The sequence below is a fragment of the Pipra filicauda genome, unplaced genomic scaffold (assembly GCF_003945595.2).
Source record: "Pipra filicauda isolate LSUMZ 115617 unplaced genomic scaffold, ASM394559v2 scaffold419_size605101_pilon, whole genome shotgun sequence".
In the NCBI taxonomy this organism is placed as follows: Eukaryota; Metazoa; Chordata; class Aves; order Passeriformes; family Pipridae; genus Pipra; species Pipra filicauda.
The window spans coordinates 586,376-605,077 of record NW_024104553.1 but is presented as its reverse complement, the minus strand read 5'-3'; the positions used below and the strand labels follow the sequence as shown (position 1 = coordinate 605,077).

At 43.6% G+C, this 18,702-nt stretch overlaps 1 protein-coding gene across 4 annotated transcripts in view; it reads left to right on the top strand.

The window, feature by feature from the left end:
* Window positions 1-436: 436 nt before the first annotated feature.
* The window catches only part of SYNDIG1 (synapse differentiation inducing 1), a 63,727-nt gene continuing 45,461 nt past the window's right edge, over window positions 437-18,702 (top strand). For all 4 annotated transcript variants that reach the window (XR_005565087.1, XM_039385525.1, XM_039385526.1 and 1 more), the window contains exons 1-2: window positions 437-1,002; window positions 15,093-15,230. Coding sequence is in view for 3 of the 4 variants with exons in the window: in XM_039385525.1 (XP_039241459.1) it covers window positions 523-1,002; window positions 15,093-15,230 (618 nt within the window). In the remaining variant the exon portion in view is untranslated. The remainder of the gene's footprint in view (window positions 1,003-15,092; window positions 15,231-18,702) is intronic.

Sequence of the window (18,702 nt, the reverse complement as noted above, 5' to 3'; positions counted from 1 at the left end):
CCTGGGTGCTTTTTTTGTTGATTTTTAAGAACACTTCCTGCTTATTTTTCTTAGGATGGGTTTCCAAAGGGTAGTGAAGCACTTGCCAAGGGTGAAGGGTGGCTGCAGGCACTGACAGCTGAACACACCAGCTGCCTGCCCTTTGCAATTGCAGATTTCTGAGAATGGAAAACAGTTCTTTTATTTTTGGGGGGGTTCTTTGTTTGTTTGGGTTTGTGGGTTGGTTTTTTTTTTTTTTGGTCATTTTTGCCATTTCTTATCGCTCTCCAAGTGGGTATATATGAGAAGAACTAAGAACTAGGTCAGGGTGTGCACATATGTGGGGCATTATTTCCTCTTGAGATGATATGGAAGATGAGCTGATTTGAGTGCCGTGATGTGTTATTCATTGCCTTTGTCCTCACCTTGGTGTCGGTTTCCTTTCTTCATCAGGAAAATGGGAGCCACTGCCCCAGTGTGAACTGTCTCTAAGGTACAACAAAAAAAAGGCCACCTGTCCCACTGCCTCAGACACTTCTTAGTATGGATGGCTTGGTTGAGCAGAACAGCGTGCTAATGCACAATAAGATCACTGAAGCTGGGAAAAGGAATGGTTTAATTAATACAAGGAACTTAATGGCAGAGAGTGGAGATGGTCTGGTCTCTGTGTACTCGACTCCACAGTACCAGAGTCACCGAGTGGGCAGCCTATCCTCTCCAAGTTGCCTGGAGAATGGCAGGAATGACCCTGTGCATCAGCTCCTGGACCCCAACATGCTGCAGCAGACAGTGGAGTCTCACTACCGGCCCAACATCATCCTTTACTCTGAGAATGTGCTGCGCTCGTGGGGTGAGAGCATTAGCTCGGAGTGCTGTGAAACTACCTTCATCGAGGACCGCTCTCCCACCAAAGACAGCCTGGAGTACCCAGACAGCAAGTTCATCGATCTGTCAGCAGATGACATCAAGATTCACACCCTCTCCTATGATGTTGAGGAAGAAGAGGATTTCCAGGAGCTAGAGGTCAGATGTCATTTGGGATATGTGGGGAAGGCTGGGAGGAGGAGGGCGTATTTGAGATTAAGCCTCCAAGAGCTGATCTGCAGGGGATCAGCTGCTTTGTAAGCTAGTCTGCATGGGGTCTGCTCTATCACTTTCTCCTCCAACCAGACAGTGAACGATCACTCATCTTTATTTGTTGCGTAAAGTCCCAGTTCTGTGGATACCAATGGCAAAATTCCCACTGGCCCTAATGGAGATCAGCATTTGCCTCCTGCCTCTGAATGGACTGGTCAGAAACTGAAGAAGACCCAAGTGCTTAAACACCGTGTAAGGTCAGGGCTGGGAGCATCTGTCCACCCACATGGAGCTTGTCTTACTCAGCAGGCCAACATCTTCTCTTCCCTTCACCTAACTTGAACTGGGCATAGAGCAGAAGAGCAGAATGTTTTACATACTGGCTGTAAGACTCAAGTCCTGAAACCTCAAGCTTTACTGAGAGTATTACTTATATTTAAGGCTCAAAATTGCAAAGTCTTTTAGTTCTTTAATATCTTGAGATCACATAAAGAGAAAGTGCAATATATGATTTCCCAAGAGATTTCTTTTAATTTGGTGAGAAAATTGGCATTTTGGCAAAAGGTTCACAGGGCAACTACAACCAAGATAAAGCATTCCACCCAACTCACACACCAGCTTAGTAAAATACAACCCGTCAGTTTTAAGTTATCCAAACGAGATTAAGGAAAAAGTAAAGAAAGAAAAGAGATTAAGAGAAGAAACAGGAGTAAAAAGAAAGAAGACAGACGGAGTAAAGAAAGAGATTAGAATAAGAGAAAAATAGTTACTGCCGAGAATCCTTCACATGGTGACGGCCACAGAAGAGAGAGAAAAAGGAAGTGGAGACTTTGTGCCCTTGTATTTATATTGTCTGGCCACTCTGGCCACCCCTCTCAGGGTCTGGTTCACTGCCCACTCAGAGCCCTCCAGGCCAGAGTGAGGGGTGGTGCAGGCAATCAGAGGCTCAAGGGGGCATGGTATGGGTGGGCTACCAGGAAGGCCCTTTGATTGACAGATCTGCCATGCGGCTTCCGTGCTGGAGTTGCCATGTCCAGCCCTGCCATATAGGCTTCAACCTGGCCTGTTACTGTAAATCGACAACAAGAAACCTCTAAGACTCAATCTGTGAGCATTAGTGGTCAGGCATTCTTTTACTATCAGCACTGAACACACAGGAGGATCGCTCCTCTAGTCATGTGTGTGTCCCTTCTTGGCTCAGTGTAGCTAATATTTACTCACAGTTTTACATATTCAGTAAATATCTTACATATTCACTACTTCTCTTATGAAGTTCATACATGTGTTAATTAGTTCTAAGAAGTTCTTCGGAAGTCCTTATTTGGTCACTAGGGGTCTTCTGGTGGAACCTGAGTGGTCTCTGGTGGTCATTTGGAACTTGAACTCTACTTGACCTTGTCCATTGAGCAGCGTATTTACAGGTGGTTGTAAAGCACCTTTGTTCAGCATCTCTTATCCAAAACCTGGATACTCATGTTACCGCTGCTTTAACTAAAGCATTCAGAAATTTGCTTATTCTGCAACTACCTTAACAGAAACTTACATTGTAAAGGTCGATAGAACATTACTAAACAATAGAGAATTATTTCTCTCACACCCCTTCCCCCCACATACACAGTTTGTTCTGACCCAGTAAAGAATCCAGTGAGATTTGAATCCAGTCTCTCACACTGGCTCAAACACATAACATTTCTGTCTCTGACTGAACACAGAATCAGCAGTCCTTGGGTTTCAAGCTGCAATGAATCCCATGTCTCTGAAATAAAAGATATTTTTCTGAGTGAGGGAAACACTTCATTAGATCCAAATACAGTGTTTTCTTCTGGATTCCTGTGCTTCCTTAATTGCTCACTGTAAAGTAATGGGGCAGACTATGGAAGAGAGAAGTGTTTTTCCCAGTGTGTGCCAGTAATGCAGTATTCAATGCATCCACAGGGAGACAAAAAGTTTTCTCTCTGAGGCATGTGAGGTGTTAACTCGAATCACACCCTTCTACAGCATTTCAGAATTGACTGTGGGAAGTATAATTTTCTTAATCAAAACAAAATCCCTAGTTGCTGTCTTTTTGCCCCAGTTTCTCTCGTGCAGTAGTAATACAAGTGACTGCATCACACGTAATTGCCTAATGCTGTGATTGACACATCTGGCCTGGCATTTAGGCAGTAAAAAAAAGTCTCCCTCTTCTCAATCCAAACCAACAAGACCTTCCTTCCTTAGCCAGCTATTGGAGAACAAGCTAAAAAAAGGCTGGGGAAATAAGTAGGATAAGGAAAAATGTTTTTACCAGAAATACTTTTCTTGGTGGGATTTTTAAAGTGTCTTTGCAATATAGAACCCTCAATCTCTTCAAAGTAGTGCTGTAGGAGCTTGATCAGCTTTTCATAAAGAACATTTGTGTTTAAAAAACCAGCTGTAGAACTTCCTTCCCTGTCTCAGATCTTAAGAGGAGAAAGGAGACAGTGTTTGCAAATTTTGGTACCATGCTGTGACAGTGTGTGCATCGTTTTCCAGGGCTCCTTCTTCTTTCTGACCTATTTCTCTGGACTGTAGCATTCTGAGATCATATATGTCACTTCTTAAATGGGTGTACTGCATCTGGCATCATGGATTCCCACCCTCACTTAACCCTTTGGGATGTTACTGCTCTAATAAACAGAGAGGTGTATGGACAACCATCCTGACCTACATATACAAAGTACTGAGAAGAGGAAGACATTCACAAAGTACACACCACCCATGCATCTTCCTTTCTATCAAGGTTTCTTCTCCACTAGGAGAATAGAGCAAGGGAGGAGAAAACAAGGCAAGATTTGGGTAAGAACCTGGTTAGCTGAAACCACGTGCATTGCTAGAAGCCTCTGCTTTGAGCCCAGTATACATCTTCATTGCTGTGCTACTTGGTCAACCCTGTACAGCACTGTGATTTTCACACTTTTCTGTGAACCAAATCCAAATGATCAACATGCTGCGCTCAGCATAAGGAATCTCAGCATGAGGAGTAACTTCCATTCCAGGAAGGTCCAAATTCTGCAGATGCAGCTGGTCATGCAGAAAGATGGGTAGGAGAGATGCATTTGGCAGCACAAGACCAGCAGAAAAGGTGACTGCTGTGTTTTGCTCCTCTGGTTCACATGTGGTATCATTGTGGCCAGATGCATGAGGGCCTCCTGGACTTGGCTAATACAGAGGTTCTTTAGAGACCCAACTTCATGTGTTGAGACTCCAGGAATGGAATAAAAGTTTTTAAGGACAGCAGACACTGAACAGGGGAGTGAACCATGCCAGATGGTTAACTACATAAAAATTTGCTTATATGTCCAAATGAGAAAAACAGCACCTGAATCACACAGCACAAGTGTGTCACACTAGTAAAATTTTTTCCCCAGCAATTGCTGAAAAGAAGCAAATACTTTTTAAAGTTACTAACAGACTCAAAGTGGAGTGGAAAGGGTTAATACCAGGACTGAGAGCAGAAGTTAGAAGGGGAGCAATGGGAGACGTGATATAGCAGAGGTGCAAGATTTGCTTCACCACAGTGAGAGCCTTAAAGGATTTGATTCTACTCTTGAGGATGTTGCTGCATATCGTGCTGCATTGACTGTCATGCCACAGCTCATCAAGGCATGAGAGCTGCATAGGGTAAGAGCAGTTCAGGGCTCAGTTCTTGTAAGGGTTTTTTATTGTAACGTATTTGCTTTGTCACTTCTTTCTGGGAGAAAACTGTAAAAACAGCCCCTTTTTGGCAACACTAACAAATAGGGGAGCTTTGTGCAGAAGAGCTGTTGTCTGTTGAAAACTGAGGGCTACCTCCTGTTCTCCATGTGTCAGTGTGGATTCCCAACTTGGACATCTCAGTAAAATGCCTTCTGGAAGACAGAACAACCATGGCGTTGTGAGTCATTTCTCTTCCCCCATGTTTCCGTGGCACTGCCTGTCTAATAGCAGAGTGCCTGCCTAGGGTCTTTCAGGATGGATATTTAGTTTCTTAGAAATGCCAAAAAATTGAACTCATCGCTTTGTAGTGACTCCCTCCATGCAATCTTTTCAGGAGGGACACATGCAGAAAATATTATTGCTAGCCAGACTATTTCTACCAGGATTTTGTTTTTTGAAGAGAGTGGGGCTCTTGATAACCAGAAAGGTTGCTGTTCTCTTGCACAAAACTTTGCAGTAGAGAAAGGTTCTGAAAAACCCAGCTAGTTTGAATGACAGTGATTTGGTTTTGGTTTGAAGAGTTGATCCAGATAAGTTGCAGGAGTTGCTGCTCTGTTACCTGTGACCCTCTTCAGGATGAGTGTATCCAGCTCAGCATGTCACTGACAAGTTGCCTAGAAGGAGACTTCTTCTTCCCTTCCCCGAGCCTGGGGACTCCAAAGAACTTGGGAGATGTAGCAGGAGACATTCTAAGGGTCCTACACATTGCTGCAACAGTGTGGGCACATTTAACTTACTTATTGGAGTTTTTTTTACTAGGAGTGTTTCTCAGGTCCTGGTGTAATGTTATTCAGTCTGCCTAAGAAAATCATAATTGTCAGGAGGAAAAAACATTTCTGGAGCAGATCTCATTAACATATACAGCCCTGCTTTGCTCCAGCAATTACCAAGCATGAAAGCAGAAGGCTGCACATTCTGTCAGGGCTTTAAACTGCTCTCTTTGGTGCCTATCTCTGAAATCAAATGATTCCCTATTTAGGTATCTCTGGATCACTTATAAATATCTTATGAGTTCTTTATGCCACAAGTAAATAGATAGACGACTTGTCCAATGTGGCGGCAGTGAAATATGACATGAGTTAAATGCTGAAATACTCTTCTCTTAGAGTTCATGTATAAATGCAGTGCCATCTTTTATCCAGAAACATAATTTGTCATATTACACTCCTATATTACTCCATATTACTGCTAGTTTCCCTTCTAACCCCTAGATTGATGGTTTATTTAGAGAAACCCAAGCTATTCATGGCAACAAATTAAATTATTTATATGTGTCACATAAAAGAATACATCTGCTCTCTCTCTCTCTTAAAACTCTTGCTCTTTTTCCCAGCAATTTCCGAAACAGTCTCTGGAAACAAAATAAGTAGAATGTTCTGGGCAGTAAAAGAAGAAAGGAAATGTAGTGCTTTCAAGCTATACCTTTCTTCTTTTGTTTCCCTGCAAATTGCTGGATTCTTTTGTGAAACTCATCCTTTGGACCTGAGCATGAAAGTGTAGAGATAGAAGGTGGATCCTGTTCCAGCCAACCCCTCTTCTCAACATTCCCAAGTACCTCCTGGCCATGTTTTTTCTGCAACATGAAAAGAAGGCCCTTAGGAGATTTATGCCCATCAAGTCCCATGACATGCATGCTTTCTGTCAATGCTTCTAGCTTGCACTTGGTGATCCTGAATTGTGCTGATAACACTTGTGCTGCTATGTCCTCAGCCTTCCCTGGGAGTAGGTATCCAGAAAACATGTTTGAACACCCCCTTGGGAGCTGAGTATGATAGGGTTCCTCTTCCAGAGAGCTCTGCAACATGGGCAAAGACAGGGTCTTGCACCTTGTATTCATGAGTTAATTCACTGGCCGTGGTTGCACTCCTGTGAAGTGGGTAAACAGTATTTTTTCCATTCTGTGCCCCGGGAATGGAAGAAAATAGGGCAATAAATGTCCTGCCCAAGCTCACCTAGGGACATGCAGTGGATCTAGGAAGATAATTTTTGGTTTTTTTGTCTCATGGAACATGCTCAGAAGAATATGCGGGGTAAAGAAGGGACATGGGGTAAGGGCACAGGAAAATACTGAAGATGTTTTGACTCTTAGACCCATTCAAGTTTGTAGATTGTGTTAGTTTCTTTTGGTTACTCAGATATGTTGTCATGCTGCTCAATGATCTGACGCCACAGGACACACTTTATATCCCTGATAGGGATATAAATGTCCCTTCACAGGAACATTATTACATTATATTCCATTCACAGGAACAGATGACAAGAGTGGTTACGCTTCATTTGCATTTGATTTATTTTTCTCCTTTAAAGGAAAAAAGTCTGGATATACTGAGCTCTGCCAAGGTATATTAACCTCTATTAGCCAGCTCTAGGTGAAGGGAGCACAGCTGGGAAGTCACCTTCAGCAGTCTCCAAGTGCCCTCTTATGAATCTTGTTAATAGCAGCCAGGGCCCATGGTAATTCTCTTTTTCATCATCACTTGCCTGAAATTTCAGACTAACCCTCTGCAGTGAGGTCTCTGGGATCCAGCCTGTAAGTGGCAGGAGCTCTGTATGAGCTTCGTGATGTCATTTACAGAAAGTGGAGATGGGGCACACTTCTTTGAGGACTACACCACTAAGGGAGCTGTGTCAACCCTGAAGCAAAAAGAGGACAACTGTGAAGGGCCACCCCACCTGCCTTAGCTTGAGCAGCTTCTCCCTGCTGAAGTGGCTCAGTGAAGAGGAGTATCTCTCTAACCTTCCTTAACAGACAGTCCTGAGACCATCTGCTCTGCAGGGACCATGCACTCTGGTTCCCCTGGCAGTAACCTGTGTCTGCAGACTGTGGAGGTCTTCCTCTCCCTGAGCAGGAGTGATGCCTCATGCCACGAAGGACAGCATCAATGAAGTGCATTGAATTCACTGCAGCTTCACCCATTTCAACAGCTAACAGCAGAAACTGCTGAGCGTCACTTCTCTGTAGTGGTTGCTGGCCCACTTGCCAGCCATGAGTGTGCGATGGTAGGCATGTGACTTCCCCATGAATTCTAAGGGTTGTTGGGAAACCCTATCACTCATACAAATATTAGGGATGTTTACTTTATGGTTGTGATTCCTGAGAAAGGATATGATTTAGGGACTATGGCAGCTGGCCTGTTTTAATGTGAATCTGTTTATTGCTGTCTGCAGTAATCCCCTTCCAGTGGCAATGAGCTGGATGCAAGTTACTGAGGAGCTAGGGGCAGACTGGCTGTATGTGTCTAGAAAACATCCCAAGTGAGATGATCAGAATCCAGGGGGACAGGAGGAAGAAAGGGCTTGGACAACTGCATCCAGGTTTTTTAGCCCCTGATGTGTTTTGGTTTTGCAAAGTTAGATATGAAAAGCTTTCCAAGCAAGGAGAGACCTCTGTGAGCCCATTTTACAAGGCTGGCTGCTTGACTGATAAGGCAAGTTTTAGACTGGGAGTTGGGGAAACGAGGAGCTGGAGCTGATCAGAATTAGTGGATTGTGAATCATTTAAATACTTTTAAAGCTGAAGGAGATCAACTGCAAAACTCAAAATGTCAAAAAGGAATAAATAAACAGCACAATAAATAATATGTTGCTAGGACAAAGAATCCACGACGGCAACAGGCTTTAGAGACATCACCTCCTAAGTAAGAGATCATCAGTGAGATGCTGCTCAGTGACAAGTGTGTTGAGGCAGAGCAGTGATAAACTACACCTTTGGTGGGACAGTCACCATCCCGCATGCTGCCTTTGACATCTGCTGCATGGAGATGAACTCAGACTGCTTGCGATAGAGCAAAAGGATGCAGTGTGCTGGTCAGAATAGGGCATCATGTTTAATGACATTACTGAGACAGGCATTGTGTGGAGGGAAACAGCACATATTATCTTAAAGCAGCATCATGTGTTGGTCTTTGTCAAAAACAGCCCACTGGACCATCTGGATTTGAGGCAGATCCCACTGGGCCATATGAAAAATTAGTTTTGGATGCAGTGTGTTCATGCTACTGAATTGGTTGCTTTGAAGGAAAAAGGACTAATCCCAAAAGGATTGTTTCCTGAATATCCATCAGAGCTTGCTGGCAGCAGACCTTGTTGTCTGACATCTTCAGTGTGCTTAGCGTTTTAATACTGGAAGAGATTATGTGACCATCAACAAGTCGTCTCTGATATGTCACAGGCAGCCCCTGGCAGGTTGTCTGCAGAGCCTCTCTTTGCTCATAATGTCTCAGTTGAGGTAGAGCACATAGCTTTTAGAGGTAGCTAGCCTCGATATAAGAAAGGGCTTTGTGTAATAGACAATCCATTACAACTGCAGAAAAGTGTTCAACACCAGCTCTTAAAAATCTGCACCATGTGTCTGCTCTTCATCTGCTATGCTTTCAGTCACAGGGTTTCTTTGGCATTTCTGCCAAATGACAGAGCTGTCTCTGATCAGAAATTACCTACTCATGCAGGCCCTTACAGACTGTGATGAAATTACATCTTAAATTTGTCTTGCAAGTGAAGTTGGCTTCTCTCCTTTCTTCCTGAGTAGATGTTTTTCTGTGACCTGACATGTGTACCTTCTGATTCCTGATTTCTACTACATGCTTGGGAAATGGTGCCCAAGAACTGGACCCATTATATACATGCCCTTAGTACCGCTCTTTTCCTTCCCTCTCTGTGGATCCTCTGGTGCACTGTAGAGGAGGTTTATTTTCAGCTTGCCCTTGACTGAACACTCTGATCTAAGTGGTCATTGTTGGGGCTGCTGCTTCATGAAACACAGCCGAAAGTGCACACTCTGCATTCAGGTCTGTGTCCAGAGCCTTGCACTGTGCAAGGTGATTCGTACTCTCAAGCCATGGTCCTTTCAGGAATGGGGTGTCTACATGATTCAGTATCCCATCTTAAATATCCTCTTCTCTGAACTCATTTGCTGAGGAAGCATTATTATTAACAGAAGCAGCTAGTTGAATTTCACAGATTAAAATTTATTGATGTCTCAGTTTCATTCTGTCAGTCTCTGGGGTGGCAACATTTGTGATGATGTTCAAGGATGACTTCTAATGCAGGTCATTTGGGAAGCATCAGAATCAGCCCCCTTGAATACAGAGGTGGAATTTTCCTGTTAAATTGTCTAATACCCAAATTCCAGCTGCTACAAAATCCCACACATTCCAGCATGGACAGATCCCTTTTCCCAACAAAGTTCAGTTCTCCTCTTCATCCTTTGTCACATCCACAGTTCCTGCAGAAATCCAGTTTATGTCCTGCCCACATCACCCATACACAATGCATTTTAGGGCTTCAGAAATATGCACCATTGAAAATCATGCATATATAGGAGGGATGTGACGGGAGATGGAAGGGGAGGGGAGGGGAGGGGAGGGGAGGGGCGGGTAGGGGATGGGAGGGGAGGGGAGGGAGGGGGGGGAGGGGAGGGAAGGGAAGGGAAGGGAAGGGAAGGGAAGGGAAGGGAAGGGAAGGGAAGGGAAGGGAAGGGAAGGGAAGGGAAGGGCAGGGAGGGGAAGGGAAGGGAAGGGAAGGGAAGGGAAGGGAAGGGAAGGGAAGGGAAGGGAAGGGAATGGAAGGGAAGGGAAGGGAAGGGAAGGGAAGGGAAGGGAAGGGAAGGGAAGGGAAGGGAAGGGAAGGGAAGGGAAGGGAAGGGAAGGGAAGGGAAGGGAAGCTTGCTTTGTCTTTTACTGTAATTGGCATTCATCTGGGCAGGGTGGTGTTCTGTCTGCAGGAATTTCGTGCTCTGGGGTGATGTCCTCTGGGACTTCATCTCCTGGTAACACCAGTCTTGCCTACTTTCCTGAGGTCACCTCCTCTTCATCACGGCCACAAAAAGGCTTGTGTAAGAACTGAGTGTACTGAGGTAGTTTTATCCCATGTTGTTTTCTCAGCTGAACTCCAGGTGTGTTGACGAGAGATGTAATCAGTGGGGATGAGGAGGGTTGTCGTCACTGTAGTAACTGCCTTTGCTACGACCAATCCACTGGAAGTAGGAAACCCCCACTATGTGCTCAGTAATTTGAGATTTCTCAAATTACTCTCAAATGAGTAATTTCTGCTACAGGGCCATTGGTATAGATATCTGTTCTCACAGCAGCACCTTGCATGGGCTGCAGTGAGCGCAGCTCATGTGGCCAGGGGAAGGACTGTGGACCTTGCTGAGAGTACATCTTTCACATTAAAGTGCAAAGATGCGTCTCCAAGTAAGAACCTGACTTACCATAGAAGGGTGCTGCCTTCTGTAAATACTTTCTATGCATTGATCTGGTTAGAAGTGGTTGTGTCATTGCAGTGGAAGCTGCTGGAGCCAGATGTCATGTCTGAAAAGGGGTCAATCCTTCTGTGTCCCAAGGAGAGTGTCAACTTGCTGCTGTTGTTCCTTGACACCCCATGATCCTGCACTCTCTCGACACTTAGGTGGTGGCAGCTCCATCAGCATGTATTTTACCTTGTTTCTTCCTAAGGTTTTTCTAGTATCATGAAGATAGTGATGTTGTCTGACAGATCGAAGAGCTCTGTTCAAAGAGAATGAGTCGATTGTGTTTTTACCAGCTCAGTAAAAAGCCTGGCATAACTGGAATTTGTTAGGAGAGTGTGATTGATCTTTGCTCTAGACATGAACAGAATAACTCAATCAAGAAAGGGATGCCCTTTGCCAGGTTGGTTTTTTTTTTTAATGCTTGCATAAGTTCTTTTTTAATTGCTTATTGCTTGGCTGAAGAAGGCACTGGTGGTACACATCTAGAGGGAAAAAAACTTGATGGTTTGCTATTTCAGATTGCTTAAACTTGCCTAGCTTAACATTAAATAAAGAAAAAGTTTGTCTGTGCAGTCTTGTTCATCATCCAAATCTTGAAAATAAGATAGTTATGCTGTTCCCTAACTTATACAAGAGTTAAAAGCGTTTAGTCAGATCAGTGAAATGCTGTAATTGTAAAAAGTTCCACGTAAATTTATAAAGGGACTGTTAAACATAAAAGGAGCGATGCTGTGGGCAAGAATATTAGTGAATATGCAAAATTAGTTTGGTAACACAAAACTACTCTAACTCGTGAATGTAATTCTGACTTCTCAACACTAATGTCTAATTTCTCCAGTTTTGGGGTGCAGCTCTTGCAGAACCAGGAACAAGTGAAGACAGACAGGTAGCCAAATTATCAGTTATCCCAGTGTCAGAAAGGTTTCTGACATTTCTGAGAAGATCTCTCGGTAAGCTCAGGATCAGATATCCTATTGTAAGAGACAATGTTAGGAAGAAAGGTTTGTTCGGAGAAAGGAATATTTAGCTGAAAAGGTTAAGAGGTACCTTTTGCTGTTGAATTGCTTTCTGTGATTTATGACTTTTTTTTTCCCCCGCTGTAGTGGATTGACCTTGGCTGAACACCAAATGCCCACCAAGCTGCTCTATCACTCCCCAGCTGGAAAAGGCGTGAGAGAATAAGATGGAAAATTACTTGTGGGTTGAGATAAGGCAGTTTACCAAAGCAGAAGTGCAAGTTTGCACACGCAAAAGCAAAGCAGAAGGTATCAAGGTTTATTCTCTACTTCCCATCAGCAGCTTCCCAGGAAGCAGGGCTTTCAAAACACGTAGTGATTCCTCAGCAGGCAAGCACTGTAAACAACGAATGCCCCCCCTTCTTCCTCCTTTCCTTGGCTTATATGTCTGAGCTGACATCATATGGTATGGAATATCCCTTTGGTTAGTTTGGGTCAGCTGACCTGGTTGTGTCCCCTCCCAGGATCTTGCCCTCAATTGGGGAATGAGTGTTACAGTGCTGATGCTGTGCTCAACAGTAGCCAAAACACTGGTGTGTTATCACTGCCTGTCTAGCTACCAATGCAAAGCAGAGCACTATGAGGGCTGTTATGGACAAATGAACTTCATCTCAGCCAGAACCGATACACCCACCATTCTGGTTCATATGTGGTCTACATGGTCAGGACTTTCTGATCAGAATTATTCTGTCACTTTTGGTAATTAACAGTCAGGTCATCAGATCCCATGTGTACTGTGGGGACTTGGCCCATCAAAATGGCATTCACAGTGTAACTCTTCTGTTCAATTAGTATGAGCCTTATGGGTTTTTATAGAACCATAGAATCCTTTAGGTTGGAAAAGACCTTTTAGATCATCGAGTCCAACCAGTAACCCAGTGCTGCCAAGCCCCCACTAAACTACATCCCTTAAGTGCCACATCTGTGTATCTTCTAAATACCTCCAGTGATGGTGACTCAACCACTTCCCTGGGCAGACTATTCCAATGCTTGACATCCCTTTCATTGTAGCATAAGTAAGAAAACTTCCACAGTTATCCTCTTGCAAACTAACAGTCACCTCCAGGTGGTACGTAAGCTGCCTGAGATGTGACGCACCACCCTGTGAATGGTTAGTCCCTTTGGAAAGCAGCATAACCGATAATTTTCTGATGATCAAAGTTATCTGAGGAATCTTTGTCCCATTTCGTCTTTATCTGCAAGAAAAAGGCAATTTGAAATATGAGTCAGGTAGTCTCCACAGATACTTTGCCAGCACACTACTCAGCCAAAAACTGAAAAATCAAAAGCAGTTTTGATTTTTTATGTCATCTGTTCAGATGAGCATACTGTTTCAAGGGATGGCTTCAGCAATAGCATGGATTGTCTCTCTCTTCCTGCCTCCCTTACTCTTGAAAGAAAGTACTATTGGTATTAAAAATTACTTGTGTGGCCTGTTCTGAAAATTAAAGCAGAAAGGGAAGTCATCAACTCCAACACTCCAACTCCAGCATCAGCAAGTGTCCCTTCAGAAGTGGGATTTTACTGAGGTTGTACCAAATCGAGCTTTGTCACTTCTGATGAGGCATCAAGAGTTGTGATACCGATACAAATATGTGCATTGCTGGTATGCCATGCAGCACACAATCTCAGTGCACGAGGGACCTGTCTTATCCCCCTATCTGTGCCTCCCAGGCCCCTCTGGTCTGTGGCAGGTGCTTGACAGCAATATGTGTCAAAGCAGACTTTACATCTTAACAGGTGATGGGTCATGACATCTGGCATGTTTCCCAAATGGGTTGTCTTAGGAGGCAGTCTCTTTGCCCACTGCCAAGTCTTTCAAATACCATGGGGCTGCTAGCATTTTCTAGGTCCTTCTCAGTTGTGGCTTGCTCGTGGCATGTTTAGAAACTTACCTTCTTGTGCATAGGTTCATTTTCCTGACTTGCACACTTAGCAGCCAGTTCAGGAGTTTCTATCTTACAGGCCACTAATACAGCAATGTCACTTCAGCAGTTGTTTTGACCCAAAGGCCAAAAGCTCTTGAACAGGCTGCCAAGTTTGTCAGTGGGACAGAAAACCCATGGTCAAAATGCTAAGTTTCTAAATGTGACACAGATGCCTTTCTGCCAGTCAGATTTTGCACGGCATTTCTCCTACAATCAGTGAAGAACACGCAACTACAAAAGAGTTTTCTTGAGAGGATTTTTGGTTGCCTCATCTCAGGCTGGAGGTGCTCCCAGAATGAGTTAAAAAGCTTTTAAGGACCCTTCTTGCACCAAAGATGTAACTCCAAAGCCTGGAATAACACAGCCTTGGTGTCTGTTCCTGCATGTGGACTCCCTGTGAGCAAGTAGGAAGCTGTGCTGGAGAACTGGCCTCGCTCAGCAGCAGGGCAGTCAGGTCTGCCATGGACCAGTCCTTGTAATCACCTTGAAAGAAACTTTTGTGAGATCAGGATTGCTGCAGCTTAACCATGTGGCATCTGAGAAACATGCTTGGGCAGCTGCTTCTGCCTTAACACTATGAACCTGGCAGCATCCCATTGCTGCTGGAGCAACTCATGCTTTTTTCTCTTTCAAGCTTGTTCTACCTTGGTCCCTTATGCTTAGGTTTGCACCACATTTGTCACCTTGTCTCCAGTGGGTAATGTCTGGTCACCTGAACAGTGACCTTTCAGAAGACTGGCATTTGAGTTGAGAGATGCAGAGCACCCAATGCTTACAGCTCCTTCTGCATCAGATATGTGACGTCATGTTTCCAAAGTGACAACTCACCCAGGTTCACCCTGGTTCATCTGACTAGAGGGTCCCTTTCTTTCATGCTCCCTGCAGTGATTTTCGAAATAACTTGTCATTTCTCATACGTTTCCTTTTAAGTTAATGCAAGAGTGATGAAGTCTGTGACAAAGCAGGTGTGTGGAGATTCCGTGGCATTCCCAAGGAGGACACCTGCTAGCAGTGCTGTGATACAGTAGGAGAAATGGGAAAATTATCAGAGAATTGGCCCATGGCAGAGGAAAAGCAATAATATCGTTAACCAGCACCTCTACCTTTTTCTCTCTCTCCCCATTCCAGAGCGATTACTCAAGTGACACCGAAAGTGAAGACAATTTCCTGATGATGCCACCAAGAGATCATCTTGGCCTCACTGTGTTCTCTATGCTCTGCTGCTTCTGGCCACTGGGGATTGCTGCCTTTTATCTGTCTCATGAGGTAATGTTACATCATCTCCTGGCAATTCACAGTTTTGCATCCATGGAGTAGCCATCACTCCACACCACAGGGAAAGTTCACCAGAACCCTAATGTGGGCAAGACATTCTTAAGGATAGGGGAGAGTAGTTCAAGAGGATGATGTGTCCCACACCTTGATATGTCTCTATGATAATAATGGTGGTTGACTTGTGAGACACTTTGCTGAGGAGACGTCTGCAAGATATTTTAGCTTTTAGTTGACAATGGTCAGGTTCCGTCAGGTAATACAATGTCTAGCTAAGAATTTTCTGTGGACATGTCTTCTGAATAGAAAACACCCTTGCTATCTCAAACACTTGGCTTTCCCATTGGGCAAACAGATCTATTGGTCCTCAGTTTGGAATATTCTTCCAGGAGCAGAAAAATAATTTCTGTTGTACAGAATGAATTTGCTTTCCAGGAACCATTTCCTTTCCCCGTGAAAAATTGTTCAGTCAGTTCTTCTTTTCCGGTTTTAATATGGAAATACTTCTTTACCGAAGAAGTGACAATGTTTTTGTTTGTTTCCATCATGAGACAGTCTTGACATTGTCTAACTTACAATCACTGTATGCTCATGGTTTGTTTCAACAAGTATGTGAGTGCAGACTAATTACTGAGTTTCCCAGCATAGCAGATAATGTAACATGACAGAAAAGGAGCCACACTGACCCTCTCATCAGTGACTGCAAGGAAGCATTTGCTTATATTTCTCTCCGGTGCCTATTGCAAACTACAGTCTGTACTCCACAGCACTCTCCACATTTACGCTGTCAGCTGTATTTCTAATCTGCCTGCATTAAACATCTACCAGCCCTGGTTATTTGTCAAATCAGGGCAGGCACTTCAGATCTGAAGACTCCTAGTCTTCAAGATCAAAAAAAGAGATACAGTACTACTATTTTTTGCTTTAAATGAAATGTCTGTCATTGGACTTGAAAGCCTCTGAGACAATTAGAGTTTGTCCAGTGGAAAATAATAAGTTTTGTTTGTTTGAGTGCTATTAATTTCTCAAGTTTGTGGCAAGGGATCTTCCTGATGACATTGACAGTAGAAAGTACAGCATTGGGTGGGATGTCCAGGCACTTTAGTATCCTGCCATTTGGTCCTTCAGACTGAGCTATGCACCAGCAGTTGCAATGGCCACATCTCTTCACACATATGGACTGGGCAGGGTTTTTCACCAATTCTGCCACCAAGGAAGGATTGAGAGTTTGTCACCATTAGCAGTGTGTTTGCCCTGTGCTGGGATAAATAGTGCTTTCATTAATTTCCTGTGGTAGTGTTCCTTCAGGAGCCCTGGGGATTTCGAGCTAGTTTTATCTAAGCAGTGAAAGCACAGCACACTCCAATAAATGCAAAACAAACAACGTAATTAAGTACTAAAAAGCAGTATGACAGAGAAGCTGAATGTGCTGAGAGCCAGTGTACAAAGGCCAGGGCATCTGCATTAGCTGTGAACTGATCCCAGGGGCTAGCATGAATCCATAAGACCCTATGACTTCAACAAGAGAGTACAGAAGGTGGAAAAGGACACACAAACACAGGGAAAGCTGATGGTATTATGCTGAAGGATTTTGGCACCGGAAAATGAAAACTTGGGTGGTGTTTGGTTTAGCATGATAATGGAGAAAAGCTGATTGTGGCTGCCTAAACCTAGAAGCTGTCTGCAAGAAAGGTCAGGCAGGTGCTTTGCTTTTATTAGGTTGAGAGACAGTAAATGAATCTTTGTTAACTGATCCCTAGGATGCATCAAGGCAAGCTGTGGATAAATCCAGTCAGGAGAAAATACTGTGTTTCTGAGGAATTTTGACTTCTGCTTCTTCTTTTTGTATTGGAAATAGAAATATTACCATCTCTCCCTATTAAAAAAATGATGATAATAATACCATCTCTGCATGCTCCTTTCCTCTGGTCTCTTCTCTTAGCTCTCTGACCACAATAGCTGTGAACTCATTTTTCAAATCTCTTGTAGAAAGATGGTCCAGCTTGTCCCAGTCCAGCACATCTGTCTGTCCACTCCCTGAGTTCCCAGGCAGCTACCTTTGCTGCCTGCCTTCCCCTTCAGCAGGTCCTTCACAGCCCCAAGAAAGTGGCTCTTCTGCAAGACACCACATCTAACAAACTGGCATTTTCCAGTAGAAAAATGAAACTAAAATTAAGACCGAAACCTTATATGGCTGAGAACTAGCTGAGATAGCTAGTATAATCAACCAAGCCCCTGCACCTAGCTAAGCTAATACTGACAGTGGTTTTATATGTAGGGAACAAAACATTATGTCCTATTAGTATGGGATTTCTATTTATATAGGTCTTCCAGCTTACACTTCTGAATAACATTTGAGATCTCTCTTTCTTTAATTCAAAACGATAGTCTAACATTCCCCATCGTTTATCGAAAGTCAGAACTATAACTAAAGATAAAATCTTGGCACTTGTGTTCAGATCTTTTTTTGCCATTGCTTGAGCTCCTGAAAATTGTGTGTTTGCAAAAGTCTCCTGGGTAATTCTACTAAAAAGTCCCAGTCTGGGAAAAAATTGTAACACATGGGAACTTCAGACATGGTAGACGGATTCTTTGTTCCAGAATAGAGCACTTGTGATGAACTTTATTTAAAAAAAAACTGGTCTGCTCTAGGTGTGCAATGCATTTGCAGCTAAAGGCCTGATTTGCAGAAGATGTGTCTGCAGTACAGTTCATTCCAAAGGGACAGGTGCTCTCAGTTTATTCCTGCATCACTTAGCAGTACATTTATGTTGCATATGCCTGTGTCATGGTACAAAAGAGTTATACAGGGATGGACGCTATAAGGTTTTAGAGGTGCTCTTTACAAGCTGAATGATTTAGTTTTAGGGGTTTTGTGCTCCATGAAAGCAATGTGCTTCCCTGCAGATGCTGTTTCTGCTTCATGTGGAACTTACTGTTTCCACCAAGGCTCTTGCTGATTGCCTCACAGGCATGATGTGTCCTCCTGGTCACACTGACATCATGCTCAGTGGTGTCCAAGGTGCCCCCTCACTTGAGCTATCACAGCTAAAACACAGGGATACAGGGGCTTTGCACACATCATCCATTCCAGTGACATGTTCAGAGGCCACTGCTTTAGGGTAACCTCTCAGGAGGGATAACGTCTCTGAGTACTCTGATTTTTAACAGTAGACACTGTTTATTCACTAATTTTCCGCTCTTCTACAAATGGGGCATGTGAGTTTTTAGGCTTGCAATTTTTTGGATTGTTTGCTTTTCTAACAAACACCTGATAGATGAGCTCAGTCAGAGGTGGTTTTGTGCAGTTTGCAGGGAAATCTTTGCAAAAAAAAAAATGTAAATTATGCCTTTCAAAAACTCTCCTCCACAGTGTCTGATCAGAAAAACCTCATTATTTTTATTTTTTCATAAATCTGCACCCTCTGGAATCAGGCAGATACCTCAGTTTTTATTTTCACTGAAG